The sequence below is a fragment of the Saccopteryx bilineata genome, chromosome X (assembly GCF_036850765.1).
Source record: "Saccopteryx bilineata isolate mSacBil1 chromosome X, mSacBil1_pri_phased_curated, whole genome shotgun sequence".
NCBI classification, from domain to species: Eukaryota; Metazoa; Chordata; class Mammalia; order Chiroptera; family Emballonuridae; genus Saccopteryx; species Saccopteryx bilineata.
The window spans coordinates 119,687,475-119,707,659 of record NC_089502.1 but is presented as its reverse complement, the minus strand read 5'-3'; the positions used below and the strand labels follow the sequence as shown (position 1 = coordinate 119,707,659).

General features: G+C 38.2%; 1 protein-coding gene across 5 annotated transcripts in view; it reads right to left on the bottom strand.

Annotated features, from left to right (window-relative positions):
* The window catches only part of DMD (dystrophin), a 2,360,554-nt gene that overhangs the window by 1,251,203 nt on the left and 1,089,166 nt on the right, over positions 1-20,185 (bottom strand). For all 5 annotated transcript variants that reach the window (XM_066250305.1, XM_066250306.1, XM_066250308.1 and 2 more), the window contains one exon: positions 5,509-5,656. In XM_066250305.1, the coding sequence (XP_066106402.1) occupies positions 5,509-5,656 (148 nt within the window). The remainder of the gene's footprint in view (positions 1-5,508; positions 5,657-20,185) is intronic.

The following is a 20,185-nucleotide window of genomic DNA, read 5'->3' as shown; positions in this document are numbered from 1 at the left end:
TGGTACAGAGAAAAAAATAATTGAGTTGCATGGAACCAAACCATCTTTTTGGTATTGGCAGTCAATTTATTTTGAATGGCAACATAAAGTTTAAGTAAGACACTGATTTGTTCTTTTTAAAATTAAAAAGATAAAATGCAGTTCATACAAATATATATAGACAACCTCACAACATGCACATTTTAAAAATGCTACTTTATACCTAAACATGATACCTTCACTGATAATGAGACATGTAAGGCTTTAAATTCGAGTACCCCTGCATATATTTGGTTAGTATATATGCTGCTTGGTTGATTTTACTCAAAATAACCATTACTGGTTCATGCCAACAGATATGCCTGCTGTTAGCAGGCACCATCTACATTCTGTTTCCTAAAATACTTTTCCAGCAAAAATTTTAAAATCTTTTTCCTATTCATAATTAACAAATTAACAATGATGACCGCTAACATAGCTAAATTATCAAATATTCCATTTGTCTTAACAATGGAAGTGACTTACAATGTCTTTCTGGACTCATTTTTTTGAGACTGATCAGAATAAAATGATACCCTCAGCCATCTCATGTGCACATGCGTACGAACAGAAATATACATGTTCATGTGAATGATTTTGGACATTTCTAACCATTAAATGTTCATACTACCCAAAGAAATCTACAGATTCAATGCAATCCTAACAAGATACCAATGGCATATTTCACAGAACTAGAACAAATATTCCAAAATTTTTTCTATGGAACCACAAAAAACCTTAATTAGCCACAGCAATCTTAAAAAAGTATAAAGTTGGAGGAATTATACTACGTGATACCAAACTATACTACAAAGGCACAATAATCTAAACATCATGGTACTGGTATAAAAACGGGCATATAGATCAATGGAGCAGAATAGAAAACCTAGAAATAAACTATAACTCTATAGTCAATCAATATTTGGCAAAGTATACAAGAAGATACAATGGAATAAATACAGTCAAATCAATAAATGGTATCGGAAAATTTGGACAGATACATGGAAAAAATGAAACTAGATCAACTTCTCACACCATATACATTAAACTCAAAATGGATTAAAGATTTAAGTGGCAAACTCAAAACCATAAAAATCCTAGAAGAAAACATAGGCAATAAAATCTCAGATTTTTATTGTAGCAATATTTTGCTGATATATTTCCTCAGGCAAGGGAAACAAAAGAAAAATATAAGCAAATGGGACTGTATCAAACTATATAAAAAGCTTTTGCACAACCAAGAAAACCAACCAAAAATAATATAGTGAAAACACAACCCACTGAATGGGAGAGCACATTTTCCAATGATATATCTAGTAGAAGATTAATATCCCAAATTTATAAAGAACTTATACAAATCAGTACCAAAAAACCTAAACAATCCAATTTAAAAAATGGGCAAAGGGCATGAATAGACACTTTTCTGAAGAGGCCAATACAGACGGCCAATAGACATATGAAAAATTGCTCAATTTTACTAATCGTCAGAGGAATGCAAATCAAAGTCACAGTGAGATACCACCTCACATGTCAGAATGGCTGTCATAAAGCAATAAACAAGTGCAGGCGAGGATGTGGAGAAAAGGGAACCCTCCTGCACTGCTTGTAGGAAAGCAGACTCATGCAGCCACTGTGGGAAACAGTATGGAGTTACCTCAAAAAATTGAAAATAAAACCACCTTATGACCCAGCAATTCCACTATTAGGAATATATCCAAAGAAACCAGAAACACTGATCTGAAAGAATATTTTCACCCCTATGTTCATGGCAGAACTATTTACAATAGCCAAGATTTGGAAGCAGTGGGACATAAAAGCGAGACTGAGAGGCATGAACAGGAGTGTGGTGGCTAAGGGGGGTGGGGGGAGGGAAGGAGGGAGAGGGGGAGGGATACAGAGAGAACTGGATGGAGGGTGGCAGAGGACGATCTCTCTTTGGGTGATGGGTATGCAACATAACTAAATGACAAGATAACCTGGAAATGTTTTCTTTGAATGTATGTACCCTGATTTATTGATGTCACCCCATTAAAAAAATATTTAAAATAGAACTACTATATAATCCAGCAATTCTCCCTCTGGGTATATGTCCAAAGGTAACAAAATCATTATCTCAGAAAGATATCTGCACTAATTAAAAAAGATACCTGCAAAAAAAAAAAAAAAAAAAAAAAAGGTTTGGAAGCAGCCCAGTGTCCATCAGGAGATGAGAGGATAAAACGCTGTGGTACATTTACACAGTGGAATACTATTCGATCACGGGGGGAAAAAAAAGGAAATCTTACCTTTCACAGTGAAATAAGCCAGTCAGAAAAAAACCAATACCATACTGTATGATTCTATTTATATGTGGAATCTAATGAACAACAAAAAAAAAAAAACCAAAAAAAAAATCTAACATTCAAGTAGAAAGAGACTTATGTATAAAAAGAGCAGACTGACAGCTGTCAGAGTGGAGGGGATTTGGGGTCTGGATGAAAATGGTGAAGAGATTAAGCAAAAACAAACAGAAAACCTCACAGACATAGACAACAGTATGGTGATGGCCAGAGGGCCAGGGGAACGAGTAAGGGGGCAGAAATGGTGATGGGAGGAGACCGGACTTGGGGTGCTGAACACACAATAAAACACACAGATGATGTACTATGGAACTGCACACTGGAAACCTATATAATCTTATTAACTAATGGTACCACAATAAACTCAATAAAGATAAAAAATAAGTTAAAAATGCTGAATGGGGTCTAAAGCTTACCAAATGCAGTTTGATGATGACACAGTGAGTTAATGAGGGGGAAGTCCTGGCAAGGTGAGACCTGGTGCCATTTCATATGGGTACACCACCAGGCATCGTGGAGGAGTGGTGTATACTTCAGAAGGGAAATTTTATGTATATGTGCTCCCCACAGTGGGACTCTATTAGAGGAGAATTTTAGTAATCAAATGGAAAGGATGATCCACTAACTAACAGCACTCCAATAAATTCAATAAGAATTTTAAAACTAGCCTGACCATGCAGTGGTGCAGTGGGTAGAGTGTTGGACTGAGATGCGGAGGACCCAGGTTCGAAACCCGGAGGTCACCAGCTTGAGCACAGGCTCATCAGCCTTGATCGTAGAGTTGCTGGCTTGAGCATGAGGTCATAAACATGACCCCATGGTCATTGGCTTGAGCCCAAGGGTCACTGGATTAAGCCCAAGGTCTCTGGCTTGAACAAGGAGTCACTCACTCTGCTGGAGCCCCCCAGTCAAGGCACATATGAAAGTAATCAATGAACTAAGGAGCTGCAACAAAGAATTGATGCTTCTCATTTCTCTCCCTTCCTGTTTGTCTGTCCCTATCTGTCTCTCTCTCTGACTTTGTCTCTGTCACAAAAATAAATAAATAAATAAACCTAAAATGCAAAAGAATTTACCAGTCACTCAAAGAAGCTGGGAAATAACCCACATAATCTGGAAGAAATTTAATTGAAATAGACCCAAAATAGAAACAGGTGCTAAAAGTAATAGACAAGGACACTATAACTAGTTATTATAACAGCATTTCATATTTTCAAGAAGGTAGAGGAAAGATTGACACATTGAATAGAGGCATAGGAGGTGTAAACAAACTCAAATCACACTTCAACAATGTGTTGACTCACACAAAACAACATCCGTGGCTAAAAATATACACTAGATGTGATTAACCACAGATTAGATATTGCAGAAAATTAGATTTGCCCACTTTACAATAGAAATTATATGAAATAAATCCTAAAAAAAAAAGACTGAAAAAGAAAGAAAAAAGGAACCGAAGTCGGGTGAGTGATGGGACAGCTTAAACAGTGAAATATGTGTCATTACAACCCCTGAAAAGGGAGAGGGGACAGAAACATATTTTTTTAAATGTCTTAAAATTTATAAATTTGAAAAAAATATATAAACCTACAGATCCAACAGACCTCAAGGAAAAGAAACATGAAGAAAACTATAACAAGGAACATGATCAAGCAATTGCTCAATTCCCAAAAGCACGCCCTAATAACCCTTCTGTATGCTAATCTGCATTTCAGAGTGGGCTTGCCAAGGACGTCCATCAGAAATGTGTACCACAATCCATAGCAAAACCACTACTCTCTGTGGAGTAGAACAAAGGCATCAATGTACTTCAATGCTGCTTTATTTTTTCGTAATGAGCATATAGTATTTCATAATATACAAGTAAAATATGGAACTACCTTGTATCAGTTATCTTTAGAAATGGCAAGAGGTTTATAATCTCCCCAAGATAACATTAAGTGACACTTATATTTCTGCTTTGAAGTCAGAGACCTAGTAACACTGTATTAGGTCAAAATTTATTTTAGAACTATTACAACATGTATTTTCTGTACAATGGCAGATAAGCTATCCATGAATTTCTACTATCTCCCATGCCAACGCTGATGTGTATATGTTTGACCAACGTACACGTAATTACACAAGATTCTTAAATTAGTTTCTATATTCACATAGTTTATATACACCTAGGTTTTTATATGCTTACTTTATTCATATTAAAGTGCATATCTGCTATGCAAAATATTTGAGAATGAAGAATTTTAAAGTTGAATATGATATTGTTTTTATGAGTCCAGCATTTTGAAATGTCAGAACAAGTGAATACATTACCTTCTTCTTTGCTTTCATCTGTCTTCATCAGCATTTTCTGGCATTAAAAATCGGCTACAATTCAAATCTACTTGATTGAACACTGCTACACGAACAATTCGAATTTAAAAAGTTGCAAAAATACTTAACACTTGGTGTAATGAACACTATTTCTTATACCTAAACTGTATATTTTATAACCTGAATTATGATCTCCACAATCCAATTTATCTTTATCTGCATATTCAAAAGACACAGCAAGTTGAAATTAAACTATACACTGGTTATAATCCATAAGTTGTCTTTCTGTTAACATAAACCATAAGAAAAGTCAATAAGTACTTCCAATTAACTCAGCATTGTTTTGGCCTCTGGACGACTTCAGAAGGCATTTTGTCAATAGAATATATGGAAATATTGCTACATCTCCACAAATTGTCCTTAGGGAAACAGAACTGTAATTTTATCATGATGGATATTTCTAGCAACTAAATTATGGCTAAGTATACCCCAAGTTCTTCTTCTGGACAGGATTCAACATAAAAGAAAAACACACGCTGCCCTAAAGACACAGGATACCCTGCTGTAAGATGCTCCTTGTATCAGAGATTCAATTACACTTTCCTCAGATACAGCAGTTATATCTAAGCTAACTCTCACCCTACCCATGAAAACCCACAGCACAGTCTCCCACCATCATCAATACAGTGATGTTCTACTACGTGCAGTGATGACAGCAAAAGTCAGAAATTATAAATTTCCATCATCCTTCATAACCTGAACTTGAAAGAAGTTATACAGTCGTGGTGACTGCGGTGAAGATAAATGCCATTTGCAAAACGAGATTTCAAAATCTTACCTTAAGATACCACTTGTACTTGGCATGTTCCCAATTCTCAGGAATTTGTGTCTTTTTGAGAAACTGCTCAGCTTCTGATAGCCATTGATTAAATACCTTCATATCATAATGAAACCGTCGCCATTTTTCAACAGATCTGTCAAATCGTCTAGAGGTGAAAAATATCGATCAAGAAAAATAAATAGATCATATGAAACAAATTGTATGGACATAGTATATATGCTTAATTACACTGACAAGAATAATAATATTAAATAGAAAGAATGAACTTCAATTAAGGCTGTGATTTTTCCCTTTAAAATTGAATACATTTCTTGATAGAAACAAATGTAAAGACAACTATCATAGAGTGTCAACATTTTCTTCCCCCTGAACAGATTTATTTTTGTAATTGTTGGCATTGAAAAATCTATTAACATCTAATAAATTAAGTATTTTGAAGCTATCCAATTTCAAATGGATCAAAATCAAATGATCTCAAAAAGTCTATCAATTTCAATATTACTCTTGATCCAAAAGACTATTCATTAAAATCCACAAGCATCCAAGATGACAGATGTAACATATTGTAGGCTCAGATATAAGCAACCCGCCAACTAACTGGTAAACTCATGTAAAACAAGGGATGAGAGCTGTCTCCTTTTATCCTTATCGTTTAATTGTATCCACTAATATTTTAAATTGGAATGCTGAAGGAACTTCCATGACATGAGTCAGGCTCTGCATTTATCTACCTTAAGACATTTGCACATAAGAATCACCTGGGTGTTAAAAAAAAGCAATAACAATAAAACAACCATTCCAGGCCCCACTCTACACCAGTTAAATCAGTATCTTTGGCGGCAGGATACTAATATTGGTATTTATAAGAGCACTCAGGTGATTCTAACATACAATCCAAAGTGAATAAAAATTTTTTAAAAAAAACCTCTGCGAATGAAGTTTTAAAGCAGGGGTCTCAAACTCAACTCAGCATGTGGGCCGCAGAGCAAGATCACAGCCGTTCAGCGGGCTGCACTAGGTCTACAAAAGGCAACTGTTACGCAACACTTTTCTCACTGCAGTTGAAAACAGTCTGCGGGCTGCAGAAAATTGTTCGGCGGGCCGCAAGTTTGAGATCCCTGTTTTAAAGTCTTACAGCATTTATGATCTGCTGGATCTCCGGGGGCCTGTCCAAACAATATTTGCTAGCTCTAAGCCAAAAGCCAATCTGAACATTCCTCGCTGCCTGAGAGTCTGCCCCAGTTCCCCGAGTGTGACTCTCTTTTTTTTTTATTATTAATAATTTTATTTTTTTAATGGGGTGACATCAATAAAAGTGTGACTCTTGAGATACAATGAGTTAGAGTTTTCAATATCTTCTTAGTCCTCTACATCCATTTAGAAACTTTAAATAATTTTAGAACTGAAATAATGCCACACCAACCTAACATTTTACTGGGAAGTGAACAGAATTTACATTTATTAAACAGTGAGTATGAGTCAGGCACTGGGCTCCACACTTTTACATATCTGATTCCTTTGACTCCTACATTGCCCCCTGCAACAGCAATTATCATTCCTATTTTTTCCTAGAGAAAAATAAGAGGGTGAGTAATTTGCCTACAGGTGGAGAAGTACAGTAATGCGTAGGTTTTCGTTGACTTTGGTTATTGTCGGTTTCAGTTTTCGTTGTTTTTTTTCATGAAAATTTTGTCTCGGATTTTGTTGGTGTGCCCACGTGACCTCGCTGCTAATTTTGCGAAAACAAAGGGCAACCTGCGCATTCTCCAGCTCAGTGTGGCGTTGTTTCTCATTGTGTGAGCATCACCCCACACATCTAGCCAAACAATTGCATTGTTTTCCAGTGTTTTTGTGCATTTTTTTATTGATTGCAAGTGCTAATACTACAGTTACATGTAAGTGATTACAGCATACAGTAATTGGATTTACACTGATTCATATGGAAATAATTGCCTCAGTTTTCATCGGTTTTGGATTTCACCAGTTGTTTTCAGATGGATTACTGCTGAAAACTGTGGTATCACTGTATATGTAAATGGAAGAGAGGGGGTTCAAACTCAGATTTCTCTGGTTTCAATGTTGCCTTTCACCACCTTCCATGGTCTTTTTGGGATTTCCCTTTTTCAAGATGAAGTCTCACTTTACCAGTTAAACAATTCAGTGACAGAGTTGTAGGAGTTTTTAGTCTTATTTTTCCTCATAGTTATATTCTGAATATTTAATTATGCATTTACATGTACACTGCATCCAATTACTTAGTATATTTCTTATTTTACAAATATTTAAAACAACAAACAAAAATATTTAAAACACAGTATTCGGTAAGCATACAAAAGGCAGTCAATGGTAATCAAAAGAAGTCTCTAACTACAAGTAGCAGAAAAATAAGAATTCTGCCTTTAATTAATGGCACTGTAGAGCTGATCAAACATTATATAATCATTAGCCAAAAAATAATCTTAGAAATATATTCCATGTTTAATAATAATTTTGGTTTTATATATGTTCAGTTGTATCTAATATACAATACATGACTTCCAAATACATCTTAAGAATTTATTCCTTTTAAAAAATGTGTACATTGTGTATGTCTCACAGGTGCTTGCATCATTAGATCCAAAGAATTGTTAAATGAGAATCTCAAAAAACTATGATGCATAGTGGCATTGTTCCACCTTGGTAAGATTATAGCAGATTTTCATTTTCATTTTGTATTTTTCTAAGTTGTCAAGTTTTCTACAATGTGAATTTCATACTTTGATATTTTGAAAAATACAGTAATTAAAAATAATTTTAAAAGATAGTCTCACATGCTAACAACTACCACCTCCCACTCTGTTGCTGCTACAATAGTCTGCTTTTTTCCCCTTATTTTCCAAGTGAGAGGACGAGAGATAGAAAGTCAGCCTCCTGCATGCATCCTGACCAGGATGCACCCGGCAACCCCCGTTTGGGGCCAATGTTCTGCCGGTCTGGAGCTATGAGCCCAACCAAGCTATTTTTAGTACCTGAGGCTGAGATTTCACAGAGCCAATCTCAGCACCTAGGGCCGATGCACTCGAACCAATAGAGCCATGGCTACTGGAGGAGAAGAGAAAGAGAGAGAATGAAGAGGGGTAGGGGCGAAAAAGCAGATGGTCATGTCTGCTGTGTGCCCTGACCATGAATCAAACCAAGACATTCACACACTGTGCTGACACTCTACCACTGAGCCAACTAGCCTGGACCAGCTACTATAGTTTGAGAAACAGGCAGAAGCTAAACAGAGCACAGAAAAGCTGTCTCTTGGTCACAACTTACCATTTTACCTTTGTAATAGTCCCCTTCTTTGCTTTTTTATCCTACCCAATCACCAGAATTATTCTTACTGACAACACTTCTGGCAACTGGGAGGTTACTGCTTCTCCAACATTTAATACCCACCCTCTTCATCCCGGGCTGCTAGGAAAACATGTCTGTCCAGAATTCGCTACATTGGTGGTTACCATTTCCCCCCAGATGCCACAAAGCCTTCTCCCAACCCAGCCCTTCTTCCTCCTCCACAGGTTATCATTCCTCGAAATTACACAGGAAATCCAAAAGGTCCCATCCAATTAATCATGGTACACATAGCTCTGCAAGACAGAGCTGGAGGGAAGAAAAGAAGGGAAGCAGGCTGAGAGCCCAGGGTGTGCTCTTTACCATGTTTCTCCATGTATAAGATGCACTTTCTTTTTCAAAAAATTTGAGGTCTAAAAACTGGGTGCGTCTTGTACAGTAGTTGTAGATTTTTACGTGCATTTTCTGCTTCTTCACGCGGATGGGGAGTTGTATGAATTTTATGATAAATAAAACTTGACTTCAATAACATTATGTAATATATTTTTTTTTTATTTCAGACCCCATAATTAAGGTGTGTCATATATCTGGGAGCGTCTTATATATGGGGAAATACAGTACATACTTATCCCAGCTTCACAAAAATGAGACAGGAAGGACCTACCAGCCACAGAGGGCTGCCACAGTTCCCTACATGACCTGCTAGTTATGCAGGACTTTATGACTTAGCACATTATTCCCATATTCCTGAAAGGCCCACCTTCCCTTCTGTTTACTTTCCCCTATTTTTGTAATCTGGCACTTGCATAGTTTTTTGGAATAAGCAAAAAATATGTGTGATAGTCAGAGGGAAAGGTGGGTGGGGCAGGGGAGGTGGGCTCATAATGCAGTGTGCAGATAGTGTTTAAGCTGTACACCTGAGACTGGTATGGTTTGTTTGACCAATGTAACCCCAATAAATTCAATTAATAAAGTAAAAAAAGGAGTAGCAAGATGGCGATAGAGTAGATGGACGTACCAACTTCCACCTTCTAGAAACAAAATGGATTACAACTTAATTTTAGAACCATCATCTAGAAAAATCAACTTTGGACTAAATTAAGACGACTCTTCAACCAAGGAACACTGAAGAAGCCACACTGAGACTGGTAGGAAAAGCAGAAACGCAGAGAGGGCTGCCCAGCTCCCCAGAGCGAACGGCAGCCAGGAGAGACTCGTGTGGTGGGAAGTGAGTTTAGCAGAGAGGGGAGGGTCCTGAGTCCCAGGAACAAAGCCTCAGCCTGCAGCCCCACAGCCTAGAAGAGGCATATGGACAGTATTTAGCTGGGAACAAGTCAGGACACTGTTTGTGAGAAAGAGACCGATTTCTCAGACCCAGATTCTTCTTAAAGGGACTGAGCAGGAAATCTCTCTCTCAACCACCCACCCGGGGCTCTGGAGGATGGGAGACAGGAGAGGACTGGAGCAGTGGGAAGAGAGTGTAATCTAGGAGGCACAGGGAGAAACACTTTGAGGGACAGCCACCATAACCCCTGGGCTGAGTCACTCCCCAAATCCAAAGTGAATATTTCCCCTGGAACCAGCAATACCAGCAAAGGGAAACAGGACACCAGCCAAACAAGCTCTCCCGCGGCACTCAGAGCAGAATTGCTTAGAAGGAGGGTGCTTTCAGGACCACAGTATTGAGTGTTAGGATCTGAGCTGCAGTGCCCCCACCCACACGGCTGAGGGCTTGCCGGAGGGCAGGCAGCAGTGGAGTGCAGAAGTATGGCTCTGCCAGCAGGGGCAGAAGCCAGCTGGCCACCACTGAGGCCCAGGTGTAAGCTCAGTCTTGCCCGGCTGGGGCAGAAGGGATGCAGGAAAGTGGTTAAGTCCACCTGTGGGCCCACCTGCAATCCCGCCTGCAGGGGAAGGGCGAGAGCCTCGGAAGGGGCAGAGACCCACCGCTGAGCGAGGGTGCACTGGTGTACAGCCTCACCCAGCCCACGAAACGGAGGCTAGCAGCCCCATGCGCGAGCTGGCTCCTCCTGCGGGGGTGGGGTGAAAGCCCAGAACAGGCAGAAATCAGCAGCTGAGCAAAGGTGCTAACCCCTGCCTGCAGTACCAAGGCATGCGGCCCAGCACAGCACATAACCCCATCCGCAGGGGCGGGGCAAAGGCCGAGACCCTCAAGGCTTATAGACCGGAGCACATGATCACAGCCCCTCCCATGGAGGAGAGGCGTAAAGCGCAAGAACAGCCCTAGTGGGCTGGCACCGGCAACACACATACCGGGACTCCCTAGGCAGCATGGGCAGAAAGGGTGGTGGGCCTGCAGACAGATCACATCTAGGGAATGCAGAGGCCACACCCATTGGACTCCAATGGCCAAAACCTTCTTATACATAGACAAAATGGGAAGGCAGAGAAATGCAACACAAATGAATTAAGAGAAATCCCCAGAAAAGGACCTGAATGAGTCAAATATAACCAAATTACTGATGCGGAGTTTAAGTAACGATTGTTAGGATGCTCAAATATCTTAGCACAACAATAATGGTTATTACGAACACCTAAATAAAGAGATAGCAAATATAAAAAAGGAAATTGAAATAATAAAAAAGAATCAGTCAGAAAGGACAAATACAATATCAGAAATGATGACCACAATAGAAGGAATTAAAGCAGGATGGATGAAGCTGAGGATCAAATGAGCAAGTTAGAGGACAAGATAAATGAAGGCAGAGAAGCAGAGCAGAAAAAAGAAAAGAGACTCAAAAAGTCTGAGGAAACTCTAAGAGATCTCTGTGACACATGAAGAAAAATAACATCCACATCATAAGGGTTCCTGAAGAAGAAGAGAAAGAACAAGGGATAGAAACTTTGTTCAATCATATCATAGCTAAAAATTTCCCTAAATTAATGCAAGAAAGTCTCACAAGTTCAAGAAGCACAGAGAACTCCATTAAAGAGAAACCCAAAGAAATCTACACCAAGACACATCGTAATTAAAATACCAAAGCTAAGTGATACAGAGAAAATATTAAAAACTGTTAGAGAAAAAAAGGCTATCACCTACAAAGGAGCCCCCATAAGGATGACATCGACTTCTCAATAGAAACACTTGAGGCCAGAAGGGAATAGCAAGAAATATTCAAAGTAATGCAGAACAAGAGCCTACAACCAAGAATACTTTATCCTGCAAGGCTATCATTTAAAATTGAAGGAGAAATAAAAAGCTTCCCAGAAAAAACAAAAACAAAACAAAACAAAACAAAAAAAAAACCCTCAAGGAATTCACTACAACCAAACCAATGCTGCAAGAAATGCTAAGGGGCCTGTTGTAAACAGATCAAAGGGGAGAAAACATATAGCTAAAGAGGAATACAGCTTTAAAGAATAAAATGGCAATAAACGACATATCGATAATAATCTTAAATGTAAATGGATTGAATGATCTGATCAAAAGACATAGGGTAGCTGCATGGATAAGAAAACAGGACCCATATATTATATATGCTGTCTATAAGAGACACACCTTAAAAGATGCACATAGACTGAAGATAAAAGGATGGAAAAATTTATTTCATGCAAATGGAAATGAAAAAAAGGCTGGGGTAGCAATACCTATATTAGACAAAATGGACTTTAAAACAAAGGCTATATTGAGAGATGAAAGTTACTATATGATGATAAAGATAGCAATCTCACAGGAAGATATAACCATTATAAATATCTATGCACCTAATATAGGAGCACCTAAATATATAAAGCTGACTTTGATGGATATAAAGGATGAGATCAACAGCAATACTATAATAGTAGGGGATTTCAATACCCCACTAACATCAATCACTAGATAGATCTTCAAGAAAGAAAATTAACAAAGAAACAGCAGACTTAAAAGACACACTAGATCAACTCGATTTAATAGATATCTTCAGAACCTTTCACCCTAAAGTAGCAGAATATACATTCTTTTCAAGTGCTCATGGTACATTCTCTAGGATAGACCACATGTTAGGGCACAAAAGCTGTCTCAACAAACTTAAGACTGAAATCATATCAAGCATTTTCTCTGATCACAATGGCATGAAACTAGAAATCAACCACAACAGAAAAACTGAAAAATACTCAAATACTTGGAAACTAAATAGCATGTTATTAAATAATGAATGAGTTAACAATGTGATCAAAGAAGAAATTAAAAAATTCCTAGAAACAAATTATAATGAGCATACATCAACTCAAAATTTATGGGACATAGAAAAAGCAGTACTGAGAGGGAAGATCATAGCATTATGAACCCAAGAAGCTGGAAAAAGCTCAAATAAACAACTTGACCCTGCATTTAAAAGAACTAGAAAAAGAACAGCAAGTAAAGCCCAGAGGTAGCAGAAGGAAGGAAATAATAAATATCAGAGCAGAAATAAATGACATAGAGGCTAAAGAAACAACACAGAGGATCAATGAAATGAGTAGTTGATTCTTTGTAAAGGTAAACAAGATCGATGAACCTTTAACCAGATTCACCAAGACAAAAAGAGAGAGGACTCAAATATATAAAATTAGAAATGAGAGTGGAGAAATAACAACTGACACAACAGAAATACAAAATATTGTAAGAAAATACTATGAAGAACTTTATGCCAAAAAACTAGACAACCTTGATGAAATGGACAAATTCCTTGAAACATATAATATTCCAAAAAATAATCTGCAAAAATCAGAAAACATAAATAGATCAATTACAACAAATGAGATCGAAACAGTTATCAAAAAACTCACAACAAAGAAAAGTCCTGGGCCTGATGGCTTCACAAGTGAATTCTACAAAATATTCAAAGAAGAACTAACTCCTAACCTTCTCAAGTTATTTCAAAAAATTCAAGAGGAAGGAAGACTTCCAAGTTCCTTTTATGAGGCGAGCACAATTCTGATTCCAAAACCAGGCAAAGACAACACAAAGAAAAAAAAATTGTAGGCCAATATCCCTGATGAATATAGATGCTAAAATCCTAAAGAAAATATTAGCAAACCAGATCCATCAATATATGAAAAAAATCATACATCATGATCAAGTGAGATTTATTCTCAGGAGGCAAGGCTGGTACAATATTCACAAATCAATCAATGTGATTCATCACATAAACAAAAGGAAGGAGAAAAACCACATGATAATTTCAATAGATGCAGAAAAAGCATTTGATAAAATCCAGCACCCATTCATGATCAAAACTCTCAGCAAAGTGGGAATACAGGTAACATACCCCAACATGATAAAGGCCATCTATTGAAAAACCCACAGCCAACATCATACTCAATGGACAAAAATTAAAACCAATCCCGTTAAGATCAGGAACAAGGCAGGCGTGCCCCCTTTCACCACTCTTATTCAACATAGTTTCAGAAGTCCTAGCCACAGCAATCAGACAAGAAGAAGAAATAAAAGGCATTCAAATTCAAAAAGAAGAAGTAAAACTATCATTATTTGCAGATGATATGATATTGTATATAGAAAACCCTAAAGTCTCAGTCAAAAAACTACTGGACTTGATAAATGAATTCAGCAAGGTGGCAGGATATAAAATTAATACTCAGAAATCAGAGGCATTTTTATACACCAACAATGAACTGTCAGAAAGAAAAATTAAGGAAACAATCCCCTTCACTATTGCAACCAAAAAAAATAATAATAAAGTACATAGGAGTAAATTTAACCAAGGAGATTAAAGACTTGTACCTGGAAAATTAGAAAACATTGATAAAAGAAATCAAGGAAAATACAAACAAGTGGAAGCATATACCTTGCTCATGGTTAGGAAGAATAAACATCATTAAAATGTCTATATTACCCAAAGCAATTTATAAATTCAATGCAATACCAATTAAAATACCAATGACATACTTCAAAGATATAGAACACATATACCAAAAGTTTATATGGAACCAAGAAAGAACGTGAATAGCTTCAGCAATCTTGAAAAGGAAGAATAAAGTGGGGGGTATCACACTTCCTGATATTAAGTTATACTACAAGGTCATTGCACTCAAAACAGCCTGGTACTGGCATAAAAACAGGCATACAGATCAATGGAACAGAACAGAGAACCCAGAAATAAACCCACACTTTTATGGACAACTGATATTTGACAAAGGAGGTAAGAGCATACATTGGATGGAGTAAAGACAGCCTCTTCAACAAATGGTTTTGGGGAAATTGGACAGCTACCCACAAAAAAACTGAAACTAGACCACCAACTTACACCATTCACAAAAATAAACTCAAAATGGATAAAAGACTTAACTGTAAGCCATGAAACCATAAGCATCTTAGAAGAAAACACAGGCAGTAAGCTCTCCGACATCTATTGCAGCAATATATTTGCCGGTTTATCTACATGGGCAAGTGAAATAAAAGTCAGGATAAACAAATGGGACTATATCAAACTAAAAAGCTTTTGCACAGCTAAAGGCAATAAGAACAGAATAAAAAGACAAACTACACAATGGGAGAACATATTCGACAATATGTCTGATAAGGGGTTAATAACCAAAATTTATAAAGAACTTTTAAAGCTCAACACCAGGAAGACAAACAATCCAATAAAAAAATGGGCAAAAGAAATGAATAGACACTTCTCCAAAGAAGACATACAGATGGCCAATAGGCATATGAAAAAATGCTCAACATTACTAATCATTAGAGAAATGCAAATTAAAACCACAATGAGATATCACCTCACACCAGTCAGAATGGGACTCATCAACAAAACAACACAGAATAAGTGCTGGCGAGGATGTGGAGAAAAGGGAACCCTCCTGCACTGCTGGTGGGAATACAGACTGGTGCAGCCACTGTGGAAAACAGTATGGAGATCCTTCAAAAATTAAAAATCGAACTGCCTTTTGACCCAGCTATCCCACGTTTAGGAATATACCCCAAGAACACCATAGCACTATTTCAAAAGTAGAAATGCACCCCCATGTTATGGCAGCACTGTTCACAATATCGAAGATCTGGAAACAGCCCAAGTGCCCGTCAGTGGACGAGTGGATTAAAAAGCTTTGGTACATATATACTATGGAATAGTACTCAGCCATAAGAAATGATGACATTGGATCATTTACAACAACATGGATGGACCTTGAGAACATTATACTGAGTTAAATAAAGAAGTAAAACAAGAAAACCTTCGTATACTTAACAATTCGATCTTGAACTACTATATTTTCCCATGTATAAAACGCTCCCATGTATAAGACACACCTTAATTTGGGGGCTCGAAATTTGAAAAAAAGAAATGTATTGCATAGTCATTGAACTCAAGTTTTATTCATCATAAAATTCATATAACTCCTCATCACTCTCAAAACTCCCATCCATTAACTTGTCCTCATCTGTGTCTAATGACAAATCACTATCTACAACAGTGAGCACAAAAACAAGTGCGAAAAAGTGATAAATGCCACTGTGGAAAACAGTATAGAGATTCCTCAAAAAGTTAGAAATGGAACTGCCCTTCTGATCCAGCCATCCCACTTTTAGGAATATACCTCAAGAACACTGTAGCACTGTTTCCTAAGGAGAAATGCACCCCTGTGTTTATGGCCGCATTGTTCACAATATCGAAGATCTGGAAACAGCCCAAGTGTCCATCAGTGGACGAGTGGATTAAAAAGCTTTGGTACATATATACAATGGAATACTATGGGGCCATGAAAAAGAAGGAAATATTACCTTTTGCAACAATATGAAGTGACCTGGAAACTATTATGTTGAGTGAAATAAGCCAGGCAGAGAAAGAAAAATATCATATGACCTCACTCATTTGAGGAATCCAAGGAATAATGAAAACTGAGGAACGGAACTGAGACAGAGGAGGGATCAAAGGGACAAGAAGAAAAGAGGACAGAGGGAAAGGGGATGATAGGATGGGATAATCCTAAAGGGAAGGGGGGAGGGCGCTGTAGGGAGGGGGGCAAGGAAGATGTTGAAGGGAATAGAGGGAATAGGGGGGAGGGGGGATGCATTCGGGGTGACCCTAGAATCTGTGTAAGCACAATTAATTAAATAAAAAAAGTGGGAAATGCAAGTAAAAAAAACCCTACAATCACTGTATAAGATGCACCCAGTTTTTAGACCCCACATTTATTGAAAAAAGGTGTGTCTTATACATGGGGGCATACGGTATTCACTGTCACACTGACAATATCTAAATAGAGTACTCAATATAGCCTACAACTATAAATCTCTAAAACTATAAAGCTGACCTCATTTATTATTAAATTAATGTTAAACTGAGCACCTTTAGTCAAACAAAATATTAAAGAGTAAAAGCAGACAGTTTTGCACATAAGGGCTTTTAATGTGAGCAATAATATTTTAAACTCCATTTCAAGCATCACATAAAATTTTTAAATACACTTTTTAGTGTTTAATGTGTTAACAGCACAGTCTACATCTATATTCTTAAATTCATCATGTAAAATTTCAGTTTTTATCATGACAACTTATAAACTGAAAGTCTTTCTCACCAACAAAAATTCCAAACAAACACAAATTTTGCTAGTTTTACAATGTTTGTTATATTTGTAAATCGAATCTCTAATCAGTCACTAAAATCCCTAAAACCCTCACAACATTAACTGGAGTGTACACATGATTGTAGAAAAAAGGGAACACTATTTAAAAACAGGGGCATTAAAAATAACATTTAGGGAAATAAATATAAGTTTGATCCTTTATTTATTTTTCCTCAGGAAAAAGAGTTGGTTTTTTTCCCCCTGGCAATAAGAGGAAATGTAGACACAACTAAACAAGGACAAAAAAAAAAAATCCTTATAAACATATGGATAATAAATCAAGTGATTTTAAAATTTTGCAAATATTAAAATTCTCATTCGCTATGCAAGTAGTATTTAAAATTACACCGCTGCTCCACTTATGTGCGGCATAACTTATTTCCTGCTGTTCTAAATCAAGTTAGTCAAATTATTCTCGAGCATAAATTACATTTAGGGAGTAATTTAGGTACTTTGGGACATACTTCAACACTTTCAGGCCATTAAGATGGTGCTCAATTCCATAAAATAGATTTGAATAAATAACACCCAAGTAGCCTTCGGACGGATCCACTGTGGCTTTGTATTTAGGTCTGCTAACTCAGCAGTGGGCTGCTGGTTATTTCCGCCCCCATATTTCATTTTTGATGGGGGAAGTGGGAGGGGTCTCAGATCAAGTCTCCTGGTTCAAAAGGTAGGTAAGTGTAAGTTGAATGAGTTCTTTGCGTCACCCTATAGAGTACCTGCTCTCGTAGCAAACCATTCCTCAGCCCCACTTTTGCAGAAATAAAATGATTTCATAAACCCTAAGTATACTAGCAGGTGTGAAGTATTTTCTACAGAATCTGACTCAACCTGAGAAGCTGTCCCAGGACTCTGACTCTCCTCACGTCTCTCCTACACCTTTCAATTTTTCTTCCTAAGACATTGGCCCAGATAATCCCTGCTCTCATACTTAATATATACTGTATACAGAGAGCCCTCGTCCACATATGTCTAATTCAAGTCTGCTCCAGTTGTCTGACTGTCTCACTGGACCCCTCACTGGACACAGGCTTGTACCTGAACCCACGTGCTCGCCTCCTGCGGTAGGTAGAGCACAGCAGTCAGACTGCCTAGGTTGGAACCCTGGCTCCACCATTTACTGTGTGGCCTTGGGTAAGTAAGTGACCTCTCTGAAAAGTGATCATAAACACAGTGCCGGCCCTGGCCGGTTGGCTCAGCAGTAGAGCGTCGGCCTGGCGTGCAGGGGACCCGGGTTCGATTCCCAGACAGGGCACATAGGAGAAGCGCCCATTTGCTTCTCCACCCCGCCCCCTCCTTCCTCTCTGTCTCTCTCTTCCCCTCCCGCAGCCAAGGCTCCATTGGAGCAAAGATGGCCCGGGCGCTGGGGATGGCTCCTTGGCCTCTTCCCCAGGTGCTAGAGTGGCTCTGGTCGCAGCAGAGCGACGCCCGGGAGGGGCAGAGCATCGCCCCCTGGTGGGCAGAGCGTCGCCCCCTGGTGGGCGTGCCCGGTGGATTCCGGTCGGGCGCATGCGGGAGTCTGTCTGACTGTCTCTCCCCGTTTCCAGCTTCAGAAAAATACAAAACAACAACAACAACAACAACAACAAAACCCAAAAAAACCACAGTGCTGACCTCCATAGGTTACTTCAGACAATCTGTCTAAATTTCTTCAGTGTCCAACAGAATTCAACAAATAGAAGTAGTGGTTTGTATTACTATTACTCTGCCTCTACTGGGCTTGGCTTTTCAAATGCAAATTATGTCACTAATAGAGGACCCAAGACATGACAGTGTTTCTCTTGTCTCCACTAGACATTGGAGAAATGATTTTATCTTTAATTTGAGGATTTAAAAGTAATTACATAGACAATGTCATTAGCTTGCTCATAGAAGCTGAATCATTACTCAGCATGGAATCCATGGTTGTCCCATATGTTATATACATATTTTTAGAGATATAATTTTATTTGAATTTATTGGGATGACATTAGTTTGCAAAGCCACCTTTTATTATTAAACATGCTAATATACAGAAGAATTTATACACTGTGACCATTAATTTAAGAAGAGGAAATTACAAAAATAATAATTCTAGCAGCTAGAAATCCCTCTTGAACCCCTTCCCAATCACTAGTCCGTCCTGCCCACTCCCTTCCATGTATCCTCTCTCCTAACTTTCTTGGTAATCATTCCCTTAGAGTTTTGTAACTTAAATATGCATTACTAACACTAGAGTTTGGTTACTGTATGTTTTTGACTGGAACCATATAGTATGTATTCTTTTGTGTGAGGGTCCATTGCTGTATAATATTTCATTGTGCAATTTTTTAACTGATAATATTTAGGTTGTGTTAGTTAGGAGCTATTACAATGCTGCTATAGACAGTCCCGTACCTCTCTCCTGGAATGTGTGCACAAGAATTACTGTTGAGCATATACCTTAAGAGAGACAGACAGACAGACAGGAACAGACAGGCAGGGAGAGAGATGAGAAGCATCAATTCTTTGTTTCAGCTCCTTAGTTGTTCATTGATTGCTTTCTCATATGGGCCTTGATGGGGGGGGGGCTCCAGCCAAGCCAGTGACCCCTTGCTCAAGCCAAAAACCTTGGGCTCAAGCCAGCGACCATGGGGTCATGTCTATGTTCCCACTATTAAGCCAGTGACCCCACACTCAAGTTGGTGAGCCTGCACTCAAACCGGATGAGCCTGCGCTCAAATCAGCAACCTCAGGATTTCAAACCTGGGTCCTATGGGTTCTCCACATCTCAGGAAGATGCTCTATCAACTGTACCACTGCCTGGTCA